Genomic DNA, 20,663 nt, shown 5'->3' with positions numbered 1-20,663 from the left:
TCTTACGCTTGTAGCCTTTTATTTTGAAGGGTACCCACCGGAACTCCGCATTTTGGCACGAAAAAGTACTTCACACGGCACCGGTAATTATTATTTTTTTAATAGATGGAACCAAATGTTATAAAACGCTGATTCCTTTACCTTACCCACCAATGAGGCACAAGGTTAGTGTTTTTGATACTGTGAGACAACGTTTATGTACATTTTATCGCAATTTATTGTGATGTATAGTTGCAACGGTGAAGTTTTAGCCCCATGTTAACCTTTTTATATTTTGTTATCAGCGTTTTCGTTGGTTTTAAGACTAAAATAAACGCTAAAAACCATCAGTGGAAAAGTGCAACTTGTTAACTTGTTAGCTGCCTCGGTGTTAGCATAGACATATTTGATTGTTTCACTCACCCAATTTAACTTGACCGAAGCTCCGAGCGGTGTAGGCTGAGGCACGGAGCACGTCAGACGATACACATCGTGAAAGCCTCCTTTGCACAATATCATCTTATTCCAAGTGTTGCACTGAGGCGACTGGTCATTCACTTCAACAAAGTTAAGACACACTTTTATTCGGCAAGCACGTCTTCGTGCGCGTTCTTCTTCGTTGGTTATCGCCGCTTCTTCTTCGTGGTGGGAAGATTGTAGGCATCGAAATTGGCAATCGATTTTTTTGAACGGTTCCGGGAGAACCAGAACGTTAGTCCCGGTTCCAATCGGTTGTCGATTCTAAATCCCCAACCCTACTCTTCAGTGACATATATATATATATATATATATATATATATATATATATATATTTTTGGACACAAGCATACGCTCGCTAATAGATTGTTAATGATGCCGTTCTTGCTATACATATTAAATAGCATTTTTGACAGATCCAAAAATACGGTGGGGAACAATTGACACATCAAATGCTGGTTGAATAATAAGCACGAAAATTGTAATTCATTCACCCCCCCCCCCCCCCAAAAAAAAGATAATCTTGAATAAAACAATATTTATAATAGTAAATGTAAATTTTTTTATTTTTCAATTTTCTTTTCTCATATATTATCATCAAAATTCAGAAATATTTTGAGTGGGATTTAAAATTAGAATCAAAATTTGGAATAGTGAATACAACGATTTAATTTTTTTTTATTAAGGGGTAAAGAGATTTTTTTTAACTTTTTAAACAACATCTTGACCTTTTGTAAAAAAATAATTTTTGAATAAAAACTTTTTTAATTAAGAAAATGCAAAATATATATACAATATATGCAAAAACAAATTCTTATTAGGAAAAAATACTTTTCAAATAGAATTTTCTAAGAGGAAAACAGTTGCGTAGTTTTTCAAAAAGAATTCATGAATTTAGGTTGAATGAAATAAAATTAAGGATTTATTTACAAATATTTTTTTTAGTATTTTTTTTGTATTTTTTTCTTTAAGTCGGGTAGAATTTCTAATTTAAAGATATTTCGAAAAAAACAAATTTTACTCAATTCTTTTTCAATGAACAGTTTCCTTTGAAAATAAAATGGATTTAAAATTTTATAATTGGGCTTTCCCCCTCAATTTTGAATGTAATAGAATTGTGAATAAAAATGACTAAAATTCATATTGTTTTCCTGTTTTCAAAATTAACACATTTTTCTTTGAATTTCTTAAAGTGAAAAACAATTCAGAATAAGAAAATTCAGAATTGTGCATAAAAAGATTTTTTTATTTAATAGCTGGTGACAAAAGGGTGGGACTTGTGAATAGAGCCTCTTTCGATATGAAAATAACCTTATATACAGTTATCAAACATACAGTATGTACAAAGACATAAATATATAAATATCTGCGATACAAAAATAAATAGATTTCTTTTGAAACAGTCTTGTTTTGTTGTTATTACGCGTACATCGCTTCACTGGGCAGGACGTCGGCTTCCTGTGCTGTAGCGTCTTGGGATCGCGGCGTCGTGGCTGTCGACGACGACGCGGTGAAAATTCCTTCATCTTCCAGAGATACGACGGGTGGGAAAAACGCCAGTTCTGCATTTAGAAAGTGGAGAGAAAGACAAAGCTGTAAGGAGAAGTCTGGAAAAAGCGAAAGTCGGTCTAAGTAAAATGTCAGCTATGAGCGTGTGGAACTTCCCGGGCTTAAATGTGGCCACCGAGGAATCTTAACCAAAAAACAACAGCAGCTGATTAGAAGCACATGAAGACAAAGCAGAGCTGCTCACTGCTGACATCATCTTACTGCATTAGAACAAGTCAAACAAGGTTCTACATCCAAATAAAAAAAAAGGCTTCGCAACAAACTCACTGGACACTTTATTAGCCAATAGGTTTATTTAATATTATACCCACCAAAATCATGTTTTTTAAAAAAAAATATATATATATAGAATTATTCAAGAGCAAAAACAGATTTTTTTTTGTCTTTATATTTTAGTGAATGTTTTTGAGAAAAAAAAATTCCTGATATTTTTGTTTATGCCAAGAAAAACACATTTTAGAAATGAAAAAAACCCCTTAAAGATTACATAATTACATTTTTAAAATGCAGGATTATTAAAGAAAATGATTTCTATATGACCTTTTTAAGAGCAAAATAGATTTTGGGTGAAATTGTAACTTTTGAACAACAATTTTCAGTATTTCCAATTCCATTTTGTATTTTTTTTTATAGAAAATACCCTTTTTAATGGGTAAAAAAAACATAAATTACTTACTTCCCCCTCCTCCCAAGAAATAATGCATAACTTCAACAACAGAATCTTTCTTTTTTGGGAAAATAAATGTGTCATGATTTCTTGAAATATGCAATTTCGTTAGAGTAATTAAATAAAATAAATATTTTTTTTTAGAAATGACATTTATAGAAAAAATATAATTTAGATAAAAGGAATTTAAGAAATGAAAAACAATTTTAAATAAATTGTAAGTAAAATACTTTTTAAATGACATTTTTAGAAGAAAATATGTCATTGCTTTAGAAAAACATTTTCTAAAGTTGCTACAATTTCATTTACCTTTTAAGTTTAGTTATTACAAGAACAAAGTCATAATTTTAACGAGGAAACTTGAAAATCCCCACGTGAACCTAAATGCAGCAGTAGTGTGTCAGCGACGTACTTTGGGAAAGCGCCTCTTCCTCCTCGGCCCCAGCCGCGTCCGCGTCCTGCGCGCCGTCCAGGTGACGGGAACACGCTAGAATCCGGCACGAGGAATCGTCGGCCGACCGGAACGTCTGCTCGTAGCCGTCCGGATGTCTGAAGTGGGTGAAAACCCAATCAGGAAAGAGCCTAAATGTCGTCAAAACTGATCGACCGGCGAGTAAAATGTGACCTGGCGGAGAAGTACCCATTGGCGAGTCCGTGCGGGAGCAAAGTGTCGCACTCCGTGTCGCAGTCCGCCTCCTCCTACAACAAACGACGTTGCATCATTACGGCCACATTATCGTTCCCAAGAAGTCGCAAAATCTTATTATCCTACCGGGCGTAAACTACGGGTCAGGTGCTGGTTGTGGCGGGCTTTGCCGTTGTGCCCGTAATCTCCGTTGGGAGGGTAAACGGCGTGCGGGACTGTCAGGTGGCCGTCAGCAGGGCAGTGCCCCACCAGGGCCAGACCCTGCAGGGGCACCATAGTGTACTGGCACGACGACGACACCGGTGCGGCCACAGCGGGGAAGCACAAGTCCGACATTTGCTCTGGATTTAAAAAAAAAAAAAAAAGTCAGTTTTTACTTGCACCGCTTTGGAATTTGAAGGTACATTTCAACAACTGTACTTTTTTTTCCCTTCATGACTTCCCCCACGGCACGGTGACCGACTGGTTAGCACATCTGCCTGACAGTTCTGAGGACCGGGGTTCAATCCCCGGCCCCACCTGTGTGGAGTTTCCATGTTCTCCCCGTACCTGCGTGGGTTTTCTCCGGGCACTCGGGTTTCCCCCCACACCCCAAAAACAGGCATGGTAGATTGATTGAAGACTCTAAATTGCCCTTAGGTATGAACGTGAGTGTGGATGGTTGTTTGTTTATGTGCGCCCTGCAATTGGATGGCGACCAGTTCGGGTGTACCCCGCCTCTCACCCGAAGATAGCTGGGATAGGCTCCAGCACGCCCGTGACCCTCGTGAGGATAAGCGGTACAGAAAATGGATGGATGGATGGATGGACTTCCCCCACTGTATAAAATATAGTATTAGTATATGTATTATTTCCAATATAAAAACATTTTGGAAATGAAGTCGTAGTCTTAGTTAGAGCCGTCACGAAATATGAGAATACAACTGATTTTTTTGTGTGCAATATTTCAAGAAAAAAAAGTTAAATGATTTTGTCATGCAATCTGCACAAAAATGTGTCATTTTAAGAAAAAAACATTTATAGTACATTTTATTTTTCAAGAAATAATTGTAATTTGGAATACAACTTCAAAATAAATAAAAAGCAAGGCTACAACAGAAAAAGTTCATTTCTTTTACAAGTTAATTTTTCTTGAAATATTGTCATTTAGGGTCTAAAGGGGAAAAAAAAAGGCAAATTATGAGAATAACGTTTTAAAATAATTTCCAGAATATTAGGATACAAAATATTTGGGGAATAAATCTTAATTTTCAAAAAATAAATAAATAAATCTCACCTTTACAGAATTGTTTTCATTTTTTAAGAACTGCCGAGGAAAAACAAAAATGTCGATAGAAATAAAATCACAATTTACAATTTTGACTCAAAACAAAAATCCTGAAAATCTCTGTAAAGTTTTTACATTTTTAAAATAAATATTAAATTCACATTTTTTTAAATGTAATTAATTTTTTTATTCAAAATATTTAAAAAAATCAAATACATTTCAAACCACCCACAATAACTTAAAATAGATTAAAAAAAATATATACCTTCATAATTTGTGAGGTTTTCTATTATATATATATTATTTTGAGAAAAAGGTTAATTTCGATAAAAAAAAGTAATCTTTTTAATAAGAAAAAATACATATATTCTTTGAGACCCTAAGGTTTCGTGTGAATATTAAAATTCCCACGGGTGCCGAAATGCATAAATACAAAAATGGTCATCAGGTAATTTTTCCCCATGCATATCATACGACGACAGCAGACGTGTTCTTACTCTGCTTGGCCCAGGCCCGCCACAGGCAGAAGGGGATGAAGGCGACAATGATGAAGACGAAGGCCCCCAGGACCACGCCCACGATGAGGTAGGGCAGGTCGCCGGGCCGAGGCACCGGGCCGCCCGCAGAGCGGCCAGTGTCGCGCTTGGGGACCTCGGAGGGGGCGGGCCTGTGGTGGTGGGGGCGGGCCTTGGTCTCCAGAATGACCACGTTGCCGAAGTCGCTCTCGCCCTTCTCGTTGAAGCTCTGCATCTTGATGTCGTACGCCGTCTCGGGCTGCAGGTCGCCGATGGAGTGCCAGTAGCGGTCGCCCTCCACCACGTCCTTCTTGTAGTCGCTGTCGTTGTCGCTGTCGGTGGGCCGGTAGTAGATGTAGAACCCATAGATGGGCGTGTTGTTCACCGGCGTGTACTGCGGATGTCAGGGGAAAACCACAGCAAGCGCCGCATTAAGTACGTTTTCATACTCCAAACAGGGTTATTCTCATTCCAGAACTTGAGCAAATCCATTTCGTAATCATTAAGAGAAGACATAACGAAATGTCATCAATTTCAACCAGCGAATCTCCAAATTCACCGGTGAACTTAAACACAACGCTCTGGATACAGCGGAACATCGGTTTTCGAACAACCGGGTTAACAAACTATTTGGTTTACCAACTACATTTTCAAATAAAAATGACCTCGCACTAACCTTACCAGAATTTGTAATTTAAAAAAAAAAAAAGATGACGTGTCAAAATTTAATACAACTCCAGCAGAAAAATTCTGACTTTATCCTCGCAATAGTCAGTGAATAAAGTCGTAACATTTACAGAACTCCTGATTTTCAACAAGCAAGTGCCAAGTTTCTCACATGAACTTTACTCATGTTTGCATATGACGAAATAAACCCTCAAAATGATATGTGGATAAGGTAATTATTTTAATAAGGTTCCAAATTCACACACAAAAAATTCAACGAACAAACTAAGTTAACTGAGATAAATTAAATGCATGAATGTCAGAATTCTCAGAGGAGCCTAAACGCAACAATTGAGATGAATTATGACTCTCGTGAAATACAGTGCGCTCTTGTAATGTTCTGAACTGTAATCTTCAAATCATAAGTTAAAAGAGTGAATGTCAAAATTCTCGGAGGAACTTATATAACGCAATGGAACGGAAATGCTTTTCCCAGCGTCCCGTTTTCCGTCCTTACCGTCCACTTAAGAATGATGGTGGTCTCATTGATGGCCTCGTTGTAGGTGATGTAGGGTCCGTCTACGGGGCGTTCGTGGGTCCTCCCGCCCACCACCGTGTAGGCTTTGGAGGGGGCGCTGGGCGGGCTGGACCCGATCACGTTGACCGCCACCACCCGGAACTTATATGACGTTCCTGCGGAGAGGGAGGAGGGACAATCACATTAACGATGTTTATTTGCCAACGCCGCGTTTACAGGCCGTGGGAACGCTCGGCACCCACCTTTCTCCAGGCCAGTGATCTCCACTGAGAGCCGCGAGGGCGGGATGTTCTCCACTGCCGTCACCCAGTCCTCTCCCGCCTTCTTCACTTTCTTGTATTCAACGCGGAACGACTGGATGGGGAAGCCGCGGTTGCCGCGCGGGATCCACGTCACGTACGCGGACGTCTCCGTCGCCGTGGACACCGTCGGCTTGTCCGGCGCCTCAGGAGCTGAGCGGAAGAACCCGAAACCCCCCCAAAAAATCAACATGAGATTGTACAGATGAGGACTAGACTTGCAAAAAAAGTCTGAAAAAGGCTTCAAGAAAATTCTCAAACTTCCAATGAGAATTAATGGCAATTTAACAGAAAAATTGGGCTCATTTTTAATTGATGGCTATTTTATTATTATTTAATTTTTGTCATAAGAAAGCATGCATATGCATATATAGTACGAATAGAGATGAATTATTTTGTTCTAAATAGTACTTTAATCATACCAAATAATACAATTGTACAAAATGTATTTAGTATTTAATATATTGTTTCACTTTTATAAAAATAAAAAAAATCTGCACCATTGATATTAAAATCATTAAAAGAAAATCATTTTTAACAAATGAATGTCAGAATTTAGGCATGAAGCTAAATACTACAGTCCATTATAGTTGTATTACAATATAATATTTCAGAGAACAAAAACATTATCATATCACAACAGTGATACAAATCTCAATTTTTTTCAAGAATGAAAAAGACATGTTTAACTTAAAAAAAATTCTAAATTTCTGCATGAACCTAAACACATCACAAGAGAATATGTTTTTAATGTGCGATTTAATATTGAGGGAAAGGTGCAATTGAGAATTATTATAATTTTCATGTTTTTGAGATATTTTTTTTAAATGATTAAAAAAAAAAAGATCACACACGAAGCTAAATGCAACAGTCACATTTTGTCCTGTCATAATTTTTTAATGTATTTTTGGTGTCACTGTATTTATTGGTTTCTGTATTAGATGAGTTATTTTCCATTTACTATAAGAATACAGTTAACTAATACTATTTAATATAACAATATGCTATTTATCATAGATTTTTTTTTTACCATCACTCTCAATGGTTAGCTTTTTAACCATTAAAATATATATAAATACCAGTTTTAAACTGCATTTTCATTTTATTATTTTATTATATTTTTTGTTTGAATAATTGTAATAGTTTTTATTTTTATGTGCTAAACGGTGATACTTTATATAGCCAAATAGTCAAGGTTATGTTTTCAAATCCTCTAACGACAAATACATAACACATTTTCATTTCAACATACAGCATATTATTCCCATGGAAATTTTGCTGTTAGGGTTAATGTTAATGAAACTTACTGAGAGTCCATCCAGCAGACAGAAGTGAAAAGGAGACTGAGAAAAGTGCATGTTAGTCGAAAAGGGACATACACGTTAATACACAGCATGCAAATGAAGCCAAAGCGAGACTTACGCGAAAGGCTTGGCGACGGAACCGCGGGAGTTTTAGGCAGATCATTATGACCTCCTAATCCTTTACGACCTGAAAGACATTTGAAGTGAAGGGGCAAAATGAAATTCATGCTGAAAAGTGTGAATTTGGTAAATTGGTTGTTATATTAGGTGGAAAACATAATTTCATGCGAATCAAGTTTTTTTAACGAGAATTTCAAAATCATTGTAATGTCAGGGTTATTGTAACAATCATGACATCGATGCTAGTTTGGGTAACCCGTCTATGAGGTTTTGCATTGTGTGTTAGCATTAAGCTAGCGGACTTCCCTAAGGTGTACCTTTTCCCGTCCTGAAGGTCATCATGGCCGGCTGGCCCAAGCCGGCGCAGTTCTTGGCTGCCATCTCCACCTCGTAGAGGCTGTCCGGCTGCAGCTTGGCCAGCGTCAGCTTGTGCAGGGAGCCCGAGATGCTACTGGACGTCCACTCGGCCAACGGGTCGCCCACCTGGCAGGCGCATGGGGAAAAGTCACTCAAGGTTGCCTGTTTTGACCTTCCAAACACTTAAGTTGAAGTACAGATACTTGTGTAAAAAAAACAAATACTGTATGCATTGTTGCGTTTGTGCCGTTAGGAGGCGGGGACTTGTGGGGGGTGGCGCGTCACAACAGCGAGTCTGTGTGCGAGTGTCTGGCCGTGAGCTGTGGCCAACAGCAGCTTAGTGTGCTCACTGTGTTTGTATGGCTGGAAAAAAAGCATCGGCGACTGTAGCTCTCCTCTCCCACATGAGAGGGCACTACGGTAAGTAGGTCATTCGGGAGTGAGGCTAAAAATGCTAAATGCTAAATTAGCTGATGATGACCACTAAAAATGTTTTTTCTTCTCCAGAATATAGTGGCTACCGCTATTTGTGGCGAACGGGGACCGGGTCCGACTGAAAATAGTGAAAACCTGCGAATAATTGACGCGCATTATAATAGCCATGAAAAAAATTTAAATAAGTGGAAGATTGGGTTGAAACGGGGGAAAGGTTCCCCCCAAAATATTGGCAAACAGGTGAATTCCTAATGGTCCACTGTATTTCAAATGTACGGGGTAAAAGTAAAAAGTCAGAAAAGTAAATGTTCAGGTAAAGTACATATATATACCTGAAAAACCTACTTAAGTACAGTAACGACATAGTGCATTTGCACTTTGTTACTTCCCACCACTGATGGTTCCTACCTTTCTGTACTTGATCATGTACTCCAGCACAGGGGCTCCCCGCTCGTGCCGCGGCCTCCACGTGAGCTCGTAGTAGTCGGCTTTGCCCGTACGAGGCTGGCTGAGGATGATGGGCGCCTCGGCGGGCAGGATCTGACCCGGTAGCGTCGCGCAGTCCAGAGGCAATGTGGCCCCCGCGGCGCCGGGCCTCACGGGCGGCTGCTCCCTCAGAACTTTGTCCGGGCTGAGCGGGCGATACATGAGGGGCAGCTTGGCCCTGGGTGGAATCCCTGTGAAGACAAATCAATCGATACGTTATTCAGGATAACCACCGCTTTGGCACAATGGAAATAAACACGACGAAAAATGATCCACGGCGTCAAAATAGTCACCCACCAGTGGATATGGTGATGAGTCGCGCGGACGCCTGCGACCTGCCCACGCCGTTCTCGGCCATGCACTGGTACAGGCCCTCGTCCTGCGGGCCCACGTTGGCGACGCGCAGCATCCGGGATGTGAGGCGGTGTTGCGGCGACGGCGACAGGGGTACGGCGTTGTGCAGCCACGTGACGGCGGGCACGGGCTTGCCGCGGGCCTGGCAGGTGAAGCGCACCGTCTCGCCGAACGCCGCCTCCTGCTGCTGCAGATCCACCGCCACCTGAGGAGGCTCTGGAGGGAGGAACAAAAAAAATCAATTTGGAGTCATCATTGAAAAAAATAGATACACATAAATATGGAAATATTCAAAAGAAAAATCATTATTATTTATTTTTTTGTATTTAAATGGTAGGGCCAAAAGTAGGTAGGGGTCGTTCCACTGTATCAGTGCAATTTGCACCCACCGGGGAAATGCATAAATGCACACTAAAAATGACTAAAATAATTTTTTTTAGTAAGTGAAATGTCCTGCACATTGATTTCAATGCATATTTAAAAATAACATTTAAAAGATAAATCTTAACTACTGTAAACCCTGGAAATCTTTTATTTGATTTATGTGCTATTAGCATGAATGCCATGTGGCTATATTTAATTAATTTCCTAATTCTATGCTATAAACTCACTCCTGCTACTCAAATGAGGTGCTTCAGTACTATAAAACAAAGTGGCCTGAGATGTGCCAATACACATTTGAGTAGTTCAGTATGTCTATGATCAGCTTTATAGCTGACAAAAACACAGAAATGTAAGTTTATTCCGAGAGCTATAACAAGCAAATGGCATGGTTGTGGACCAATACCACACAATTGAATTAACGATCCATCTCTAATTAAGATACATAAACTTCTACAACGTATCCTGCCAAATGCCTTGGCCAGTGAATGAAAATGTGAACATTTTCATGTCTAGCCTAAAAATACTATTCCTATAAACTCAACTCTCATCCTCATGAAAATGAAACAGCCTGAGACCATTTTTGACCCATGTTAAACGTGTCGAGAACCGTTACAAACACATTTTACCTGAGTCAAATTCAACTATGACCTGTGTTCTGTACCCCCAAAAATGTGTATGAAAGCCAATAAATGGAAACGTTTTCCAACAAGGAGAATAAATTATGCGCGTGTGCGTCAAGGCTGAGTTGATGGTTGAGTTCTTGTGAATCGGGGGTGGGGGGGGGGCGGAGCTCATTACTGCAGAGCCGTGACTTTAATTCGAGCCAGCTGCCAGAGAGGGACTGTGACAACATGTGTAGAAAATCACTGGAAAAACAGTAATCCATAACCTAGACAGGAGACAATAGAAACGTCTGTCTGCACCAGCCAGCCCTAAAAACAGGGGGTCTTCGGTTTATGCCGGAGTTTAGTTGCTACGGTGGCGACGTAACACAAATTTGTCTGACGGCGCCGTTAACTACCGCTAATTGTGCCACAGGTATAAGTAACATTTTCTGAATCTGAAAAGAGGTGTTCATGGATCAAACACCTTTGGTAAATTTAACCGTTAAGCTCCCTGTTGAAGAACAGAAAGTTGTGCCAAAAGTACTGAAAAACAGAACAGATGGAAATGCACTTTCAAAAGTTTACCTAAATAGGTTACAGTGTATTTTGGGTTCATCTTGAAATTTCACCCGTACTTATTCAATCCATGACTCAGTCTTTTCTCTATTGACGAATCCATTACTTTAGGCTCGTCCCTTACCAAACACTTGCACGTCGTAGAGCACAGTGGCGGCGACGGCGGCGCCGATGCCGTTGTCGGCCCGGCAGGCGTACGTTCCCGAGTCTCCCTCGGCGGCTGCGTCGATCAGCAGGTTGCTGAGCAGGAAGCGGGTGTTGTTGTGGACTCGCAGCTCCTGGCCGTCCTTGGCCCAGGTCACGTGCGGCGTCGGAATGCCGCTCGCCACGCACTCCAGCACCAGCCGCTGGCCCCTGGTCACCATGATGGAGCGCGACGCCGGCGGGTAGATGATGCGGGCCGCTTCTGACGTGGAGCCTGCGGGATACAAAAAAAAAACGACGTCGAGTGCTGAGTGCCTAGAATTTCCTGCTCATAATTGAAATCACAATGTGCGCACTCTCTTTCTTTCTTTGAACGCGGTCCAAGTGTTTAAAAGAATTACAGCCGGCAGGCAACATCAAATGAACGAACGTCGCACTAAACTGGCAAGTGTGTGCCACATGTGCGCCACATGTCCTACAGTACAAATTGATATATACAGTCATCCCCCCCGCCTATTCGCGGTCCACTATTCAGAGATTTAATTATTTGCATTTATTTTTTCCGTGGAACTTATCCCCAGCTATTCACCGCTATTCATCAATCTCATTTTACATTATCCTTAAAAATAAATGGCTTACAGATAATTTGGCTTGGGAAAAAAAAGCACCACGTGTACACACACATCCGGCGAGACTCTCCGTAACTTCCACTAACAACTTCAACTTAGCTCCTCCCCAACATACAAGCTTGTCTCTCCAAGTCCAGATGTCTCACTTTAACATACTTCTTTGGCACCAACAACTGTATTATTTTCCTATTTAGACGGGAGACATTTATATGGTCTCTTGGCCCCTAACCTCCATGAATAACGAGGTTTCGCTGAACATAGAGTGTGACTGCGTCTGGTGACTTACGGCGTATGCGCAGGCGGTCGGCCGAGGACGACGTCTTGACTTCCTGGGTGACGGGGTTGTAAGCGGCACACTTGTACGGGCCCTCGTCTTCCTGTGTGGCGTTGGCGATCTGCAGGTTCCCTGATGGCATGATGAGGTAGTTCCCTGTAGAGGGAGGGGGAAAAAAAGCTATAAAAGCGCTCTTACGGCCAAGGACAAACCTTAACAATGAATGAGGCAGATGTGAAAATAAAGGCGGCGGCTGTATTCACGTGAGCTTTATGTGTTTCCTGCGGAGTTATTTTTACGGCAGGGTGCGGGGTGTGGAAACTTCCTACTGTGACCATTTTTTGTAGTCCAAACCCTTCTACCAGTGTGGAAATAATACTAAAGAAAAAAATAATAATCTAACAAATTCAACATTTTTACACAGTTCTGCCAAGTTGTTAGTCAATTTCACATAAATATAGACACACCAGTTCCTTCTAGACAACTTTCCCTAACCCTAATCTTGTGACTCTACCCACTGTGGCTCTGAAATAACCGTCTTTCCAAATCTCAGCTATGTTGCTGATCCGAAATCATGTAAATATAGCCACTGTACTTCCCATACAGACAATTTTCTGTAACCTTATCATCACTCCTCTACCAATTTGTACCAGACGGTGACAGCCTCAAGTCCACTGATGCAGGAACATGTTCAAACGTTCATTTCCTCGCAGATAAGCGTCTGGCATCAGGAGCTAACAGCTCGCAGGCATTATCAACATACCGGCCGCAAAGCACGGGCGCTTTTCTTCTCTTCCAGGCAACTTTTGACGTAAATACTTTGAAAAATAAACAGCGCACAATTGCCATCTTTTAACATTCTTGAGATAATCCGCCTTATCAGCGCTTTAATGATTGGCCCAGATAGCGGAGTTACAGCATTCCAGTAAATTATGAAGATAGCACGGGGAAGTAGCAATGATGAGGGAAGTGGGGGACAGAGGGGGGTACCTTTGGATGTCTCCAGCCATTCCTGCTTGACACTGTAGCGGACCTGCGCCTTGGGCTGGCTCTCCGGGAGGTGACACTCGATTACGGCCGTGTTGCCTTCGTCCACCTCGATCTCCTGCTGGTCGTCGGGCTCGAAGTCACGCAGCTCTGAGAAGAAAAATCGGCCGTGTCACACAGGTTACAACACAGTTTGCAGTACGGAAAGAACATCAGGCTCCGAACAGCAACATTAAACAAGCGGCAGGAATGTCTGGAAAGTACAGGCCTGTGTTCTACATGTGACAATAATCGCCATAAATGTGACAATAATCGCCCATATTCTTTATATTTCTGGGATATGCGGCTGGGTGGCAAGAAGGAGCAGCAACATTAAAAGAGCTGCAGGAATGTCAGCCAAGTACTGGCAGTGTCCTACATGTGTCAATAATCACCTATGTTTGGGTGATGGGGAAAGGTGGCAGGGTTAAAAAACACACAACCCATTGTGCACTAGCAGTGTCCTACATTTGAGAACAATCTGCCATGTTCTTCATGCATAGTGTATGTCTGGGATATGAGGTTGGGTGGCAAGACAGAGGCCTCTTTTTGTAAAGAAAAGGATTCAAACCTGGCAAAATGTTGAAAAAAAAAACCCTACATTTTTTCAGCAATCTCATTTTTGGCAAGTACTGTCTGTGTCCTACGTGTGACAACAATTGTTCGTACTTCTTCATACTGTATGTCTGGGATAAGGGGTGGGGTGGCCAAACAGCCCAGCTATATTTTGCAAAATCATACAGAACATTCAGTCGGCATCTTTAGAAGTAGATGCCAAATTTGTAGAGTTTTGGAGGCGGTGTGAGAACATATTTTGTAGGGGTGTGAAGCACAAATCGCTGAAGTAGTCCAAGAAATCATCAACTCTCCGTAAATATGTAATATTTGCAGTTAACTTCCAAAGCCTCAAAGCCACACATGCACAACTCAAAAGTCGTTGTCATTAATCCTGTCAAACATTATTGCTAGGCCTGGCGCATATTCAAGGCCTACAGAAACATTAAAAACAGCTTCAGGAGATCATGTGTATTTTTTCATACATTTGGGCTACAATCCCAACTTTTTTGCTGATATTTTCAACGGGTGCGAGGCCTGGAAAAAGGTTGGAAATTGCTGCAGTAGACCAATAAATAGTCAACTTTATAACTACTTTTGTGTTTCAATAGTCTCAGTGCACCCACAAACTCAATTTAGCAAGAATTTGTGCCGAACATTGGCTTTATTTGCCGCTAACTTGACTTTCCAAAAGCCTTTAAGTTGTCATTATTAATCCTGTCAAACATTACACTGGGGCCGGATCACGTTCTGTGGGAAATGTGGGAGGGAGTGGGATTACCGGGTGTAATGCCGCCAGTGTTCCGCAGACACACAGTCTGCAGACACAGATCTGACCCTTGAACCCTTAAACCCCCTGCCAGAGTCCTGGCGGAGGGGTCAGAGGTGAGAGGTGTCCACGCTATAGGGTTTCAGGGACATAGATCCAGTTTGGGTTTGGGGAGGAAGCGGCACTCACTGCTCTTAAGAGGCCGGAAAAAAGACAGAAGGGAAGAGAAGAGGGAGGGGGTGATAGAGGCAGGCGATTAAGACAAAAAGCAACACATTTTCTCTATTATTTTTCCAGAAGAGCTGTGTGATGTATCCTTTACAAAACACGGCCTCGCTCCATTCTTTGCTCGAGAAGGTATGTTGTTCTTGGCCGATGGCTGACACGTCGCCGTGATTTACTCAAAGCGAAAGAACAAACGGCTTCCCTGCAAGACGGCTCTTGATTTACTCACTGGGCCCTGCTGTCTGTATGTCTGTCTGCTGGAGCTATAAAACGTGGAGGAATGATGCAGGAGGAGGGGCGAGGGCTGCGCACAAAACACACACCTTACCGATCGCCGCAGCCAAAGATGTGTCAGGGTAAGTGCTGTGAGCGCTCCATTTGCAAAATCAATCAGGTGGTGTTTTTACAGCCTCTCCCTCCCTCATATCTGTACACCTTCCTCCTCTTCCAGCCTTTAACCCCTCCCTTCCCTCGCGCCCACATTCTTCCCCGCATATGGGCGCCCCTCTCAGGTGCGTGCGTGCATCGGAGGATTGATTGCGTTCATAAAGCCGAGCGGACCTCCCGCAACGGAGGGCCTGCTTGGCAGAGGCTCGGCTTAAATCCTTCATCTTTATGGATTGTGAATCATAGCACAGAGGGTATCCGGGGAATCAAAGTTACCCTCATGACCAAAAAAACACATGGAGACGGGAGCAGGCACGTACGTGCTCCCAATGGAGCAACTCCCGACGAGTTCAAGGCCCGGCCGATGGTGATGACATAGTTAGGACAGGCCTTTTTTTTTTTTCTTTAAAATGTTCTCACTGGCAAGATGGCAGACACAGTGTAGCGTACTAATGACTTCAACAAACGTACATTTTTCCACTGCACAGCGCTGGCTCTGTTTGAAGCGGTCGGTTTTCCACGCTGCAGTAAATGCATCCGTCAGAACGAGACAATGGAGAACACGAGCTTCCTGTTTTCACTTCTCGGGAATTGTATCCAAGTGGAGACTGTGGAGTATGATATGGCAGCACCCAGGTTGATATAATGTTAGCGTCTATTTTATTTTGGTATCTAGATGTGCCCCAGTATTTACATATTCGTCATTATATTATACACAGTATTTGCTAACTAACAACTATAGAATATGGCAATTTTATCTGTGAGGAGACTACAGGTAGCAAGAAAATAACAGCACCTTGAAGTGTGATAATACTGCTACGTGTGTTTTTATTTTGGTCATTTCTGTGTTTCTTGTATGTACTTCTCAGGAAGGAAACTCATTTCACCCAAGCGGAGACTGTGGGCGGCAAGAAAATGGATTGCTGTGGAGTGTGATAACACAGCAGAGTGCAGGGTGACATAACGTGTGTGTCTATTTTTGTCACTTCTAGATGTGCTCTCTGTATTTATTTCTCAGTAATGTATTGACCCAAGATGAGACTACAGGCAGCAAGAAATCAGATCCCTCCAGCAAAGTGAAGACAGTGTAAAATACTGCAATATCCATGGTAAGTTAGCATGTGTGTTTATGCTGTTTATTTCTAGCTGTGTTTATGATATTTACTTCCTTGTAAAGAGAGTCATTTTATCTAAGAGGAGACTGTGGGCAGCAAGAAATCGCGCTGTGAGTGTGATAATACTCCAGCGTCCAGGGTTGTGTTTCCATCTCTTGATAAAATTGATAAGGAATGGTAAGAAGGAGAAAGTGGCTCCTCTTGTGTGAGGAAGATCTTGTCTCGACTGGCCCTGGAACGCCTCCCAGTGTCATCATCATCGTGGTGTCTGACAGCCTCACGCATCGCATCACATCCCGCACGGCAACAGGTTTTAACCTCATCACGTCCTCGGTTCAATCACGGGGCCAGCTGTCAAGCCCTGTGTGGGTGTTATGGGAGCAAATGGGGGTCGGGGGCTACTCGCCAAGTCCTGGTCCCTCTTCCTGTTCGGACTGGCCCCTGGTGTCCCCCCTCCATTCCTGCGGTTCAGGTTACACAGCTTCAGGCCCCCCTCGCAGTCCCATGATGCATATCAAATGTAACCTCGGATACACTGAGAGCAGTCTCAACCCCATTAGAGAAAGGCTAGCTCAAGGTGTTTTGTTTTGTTTAAGTTTGGGACAGACTGCTCCAAACGTATCCAAAAGGCTTTGTTTTTCCTTTTTGGGAGCATCTGTACAGGGAAGATGGGGTGTGCCAACACTGTCAGGATGTTGAAGGGGGTGCATGGCTTCAAAACATGAAGAAAGACTGCTCTAAAATTATCCAAAAGGTTTTCTATTGGCTTTTTTAGGGTCTGGATTGGCCAGAGAGGGTGCGCCAACTCTGTCGGGATGTTAGAGGTGCGTGACTTAAAAAGTTTGGGACAGACTTCTAAAAGTATCCACAAAGCTTTCGCTTGCCTTTTTTGGGTGTGTGGGGGGGGGGGGGTAGAGAGTGGTATGCCAACTCTGTCGGGATGTTGAAGGGGGTTACTTTGAGTCTCTTTGAAAGGAAAAATACAACAACTTGTGTTTTTTGGACGTTCTTTTGGACAAACTGAAAAAAGAAAACCCCCAAGTGTACTCTGTGTGCGTGTGTGTGCTGCGTGGGTGGCTACTCACTGGCTGCGGTGACGTCAGCGGGCACACTGGCCAGGGCCCCAACCCGGTTGCTGGCTACACACTGGTAGCGGCCTAACGTCACATTGGACAGCGTGGCGATGAACAAGCCTCCGGGCCCCAGCGCCACGCCGAGGTCTCCGTCCACAAGCTGCCGGCCGTTCAGGCGCCAACTGATGGAGGCGGACGCGGGGCGGGCGGCGCAGCGCAGGCTCACGCTGCCTCCAAGCTTCTGCACCACTGAGACGGGCTCCTCGGTGAACTCCGGGACTTCATCTGCATGATAAATGGGGAGGAATCATTGTTGAGAGACAGTACATCCAAAATACATTCGCCTTGAGATTCAAACATTATTCTGCACCCAAAATACTTTACATTCCTCTATTGCACCACTTTTGTTGTTGTTGTAAAACTCTCACATTTCTACTTCCATTCAAACCCTTTGGGGGACTATGTTTTACATGCTCAAAATTCCCACTTTTCCATTAAATGTTTTTTTCTAAATTAAAGAAATCCAACTGAAATGAATGGAGAAGTTTCCCAAATGTAACTCTCTCCATTTCTCTATGTAGAAAACTCATTCCAACTTCAAAATGTTCACCACATTTTTGACATAGTGCAAAGTATTTTTCAAATTCCCCAGTATTTCATTTTCACCATGATGAAATTCCCAAATTAAATGCTGAATTTGTTTTACAATTTTTTCCTAATTCTGGAGAGATTTAAACCATTTCAACATCAACATATTCAGTTAATTTAGGATATCTGGGCAACTATTTTTTTTTTTTTTTTTATGTTCCCAAAAATTCATTTTCCATGACAAAATTAATGTAGACATTTTACACGTTTTTCCTCATCCTTCCACATTTCTCAAACAATTCAAACCATTCCAATGTCAAAATATTCATCTTATTCAGAAACATCTGGGAAACTACTTTCCACATTTCCAAAATTCCCACAATTCCACATTTTTATTTTTTTCATGAAATAAATCTCAACTCGATGGCGAGATTGTCCAAATTTAACTCATCCTTCCACATTTCTGTACTTATTATTATTCAAACCATTCAAATTAAAATGTTCCCACTTTTTTTTTTATATTTGACATTTTCCATGACAAAATTCCCAAATTAATAGGGAAATTTTACAAAAGTTACCTAATTCGTCCTCATTTCTCAACTGATTCAAACTTTGCTAACTTCAAACTGTTCAGATGATTTAGGACTAATGAACTATTTTGCACATTCTCCAAGTCCCACTTTTTTAGTATTTCACATTTTTCAAGACAAAATTCCCAAATTTACAATTTCTTCCACATTTCTCGACCAATTCAATACAATTTATCGTCAAAATGCTCAGCACATTCAATAATTTCTCACATTCCTATATTCAGATTATTTATTTTTTTTCAATTCATTTGACATATTTACATTCTTTCTAAATTCAAAATGTTCAGCTCAGGACATTTGCTTTCCAGTCCAAGGTTATTATTTTTGCTATACGTTAGCATACCTACTGTAGCATTTGAGCAATTCCCATTAGACAAAGTACATAAATACATAGAAAGATGTACATTTCTCATCAATTACACTTATTTGAGCAATTCTCATTATATTAGCACTATTAATCAGCATTTTAACAACTTTCCAATCCTCACATTATACATTTATATTTCATTAAAGTTTATGGCATTCTAGTTGAGGGTCAGCCATTCACCATTGACACGCAATTTCTACAGAAATTGCATTCTCTAGTTTCAAGCAAATTGCTGTTGCAGCTGCTAGACGTGTTAACACACCCACCCTGCCAGTCGGAATATTTTGTCCTTGGCAAAGCTTATGCTGCGCCAGGTGTTAGGAAAAAACCCACGTAAAAAAAAGAAGTCCTTATACTTATTAGATACACAAGACTGTACAGTAATGTAAAGGTCTACTCACCAACGACTGAAGCGCTGCTCTGAAGGCAACATAGCAGAACTGTGCCCAGAGCGCACAACACGGGGACGCTTCTTTTTCTTATCCATGGAGTCCAGTCGCGTTTTCCAGACATCTTCCATGCACCACCCCTCTGAAACACACAATAAACACAATCAATCATTGGAAAGGTACCTCTCAAAACTACACAGAAATAACAATAATGTTCTCATTAAAGGATACAGGCTAAAGAAGGACTATGGTGCAGATTTGGATAAAGGTGTTGGTTCAGAATTTGTTCTGGTAAAATGTTATTTTTGAACGCTAAAATATTTTCAGTATCTCTCAATTTTCGTAAAATTTGCATAACAGCCTATTATGTTTAATTAGGATATCAAATTCTAGTTATTGACATTAGTTCCTGAACAAATATTGTTTTTAGTGGTCGAATTTGTGCCCAAAATGGTAAAATGTCCAGAAATTGAAAGAGTATGCATTAATGTACCGCATAATGCCGAATGTGCTCTACTCCTTTTATGACTGGTGATCTAATAAATGTGTGACAAAACACACACAAAGGAAGGCATGCATGTGATGCTTCTTTACAAAGTGACATCGCCCCATACTGGCCTGGCATGCATATTACACTGCTTTATGTCAATTTTGCAGGGGTATTTCTGGACTAAATTATATGCGACTTTCCTCCTCTACCGCACGTACACAAACAGGCAGCTATCAACTCATGTGAATGGCAGCCCTCCATGTTAACAAGGATATCTGAATTCAACAGCCGTCAATGGCAGTGAATGAGTTAAGGAAACATCTTCAGTGGCAGCCGCACAAATGAAGCCTTTCTTTGCCGACCCCATCTACCTACAGCCCCCTTGCCTCCCTTTACCTCCAGCTCATCAAAGAGGCTCCCTCATTCTGAGGCCTGCTGTAACCCGATGCCTTCGTGCTCAGGTGTAACCGATACAGGTAGAGGGTCCCGGGATGGGTGGGGGTTTTGGGGCAGTGAGGGAGAAAAAAACAAGAGACTGCATTGACTGGAGATCTAAGGCATATATGTCAAACTCAAGCCCGGGGGCCAAATTTGGCCCACGATGTAATTATATTTGGCCCGCAGGACCGTATCAAATGTGTATTAGAGCTGGCCCGCCAGTATATAGCACATGCACCACTAATATTACAAATCCCAGAATGCTTTGCTAGTGTGTTGGTCCATCAGTCTAGACCGGCGAGCGCCCCTTCCCTTTCTGTTGCTGTCGTTGGCAACTAGGACATTCTTATTTTTTTGGGT

General features: G+C 41.7%; 1 protein-coding gene across 3 annotated transcripts in view; it reads right to left on the bottom strand.

Annotated features, from left to right (window-relative positions):
* Window positions 1-1,681: 1,681 nt before the first annotated feature.
* boc (BOC cell adhesion associated, oncogene regulated) overlaps window positions 1,682-20,663 on the bottom strand; it is a 40,862-nt gene continuing 21,880 nt past the window's right edge. For 2 of the 3 annotated variants that reach the window (XM_061758381.1, XM_061758380.1), the window contains 17 exons: window positions 19,388-19,517; window positions 17,454-17,726; window positions 13,282-13,428; window positions 12,304-12,447; window positions 11,369-11,662; window positions 9,623-9,895; window positions 9,248-9,516; window positions 8,365-8,530; window positions 8,046-8,114; window positions 7,931-7,966; window positions 6,567-6,776; window positions 6,304-6,479; window positions 5,103-5,514; window positions 3,465-3,679; window positions 3,318-3,391; window positions 3,105-3,241; window positions 1,682-2,018 (listed from right to left, as the gene is read on the bottom strand). In XM_061758381.1, coding sequence (XP_061614365.1) covers window positions 1,876-2,018; window positions 3,105-3,241; window positions 3,318-3,391; window positions 3,465-3,679; window positions 5,103-5,514; window positions 6,304-6,479; window positions 6,567-6,776; window positions 7,931-7,966; window positions 8,046-8,114; window positions 8,365-8,530; window positions 9,248-9,516; window positions 9,623-9,895; window positions 11,369-11,662; window positions 12,304-12,447; window positions 13,282-13,428; window positions 17,454-17,726; window positions 19,388-19,499 — 3,150 coding nt within the window. In that variant the 5' untranslated portion in view covers window positions 19,500-19,517 and the 3' untranslated portion in view covers window positions 1,682-1,875. The remainder of the gene's footprint in view (window positions 2,019-3,104; window positions 3,242-3,317; window positions 3,392-3,464; window positions 3,680-5,102; window positions 5,515-6,303; window positions 6,480-6,566; window positions 6,777-7,930; window positions 7,967-8,045; window positions 8,115-8,364; window positions 8,531-9,247; window positions 9,517-9,622; window positions 9,896-11,368; window positions 11,663-12,303; window positions 12,448-13,281; window positions 13,429-17,453; window positions 17,727-19,387; window positions 19,518-20,663) is intronic. The other variant, XM_061758382.1, reaches the window with a different exon arrangement.

Source organism: Phyllopteryx taeniolatus, chromosome 20 (assembly GCF_024500385.1).
Source record: "Phyllopteryx taeniolatus isolate TA_2022b chromosome 20, UOR_Ptae_1.2, whole genome shotgun sequence".
Classification (NCBI taxonomy): domain Eukaryota; kingdom Metazoa; phylum Chordata; class Actinopteri; order Syngnathiformes; family Syngnathidae; genus Phyllopteryx; species Phyllopteryx taeniolatus.
Note: the sequence above shows the minus strand (reverse complement) of the source record. Positions and strands in the feature narration are given on the sequence as shown.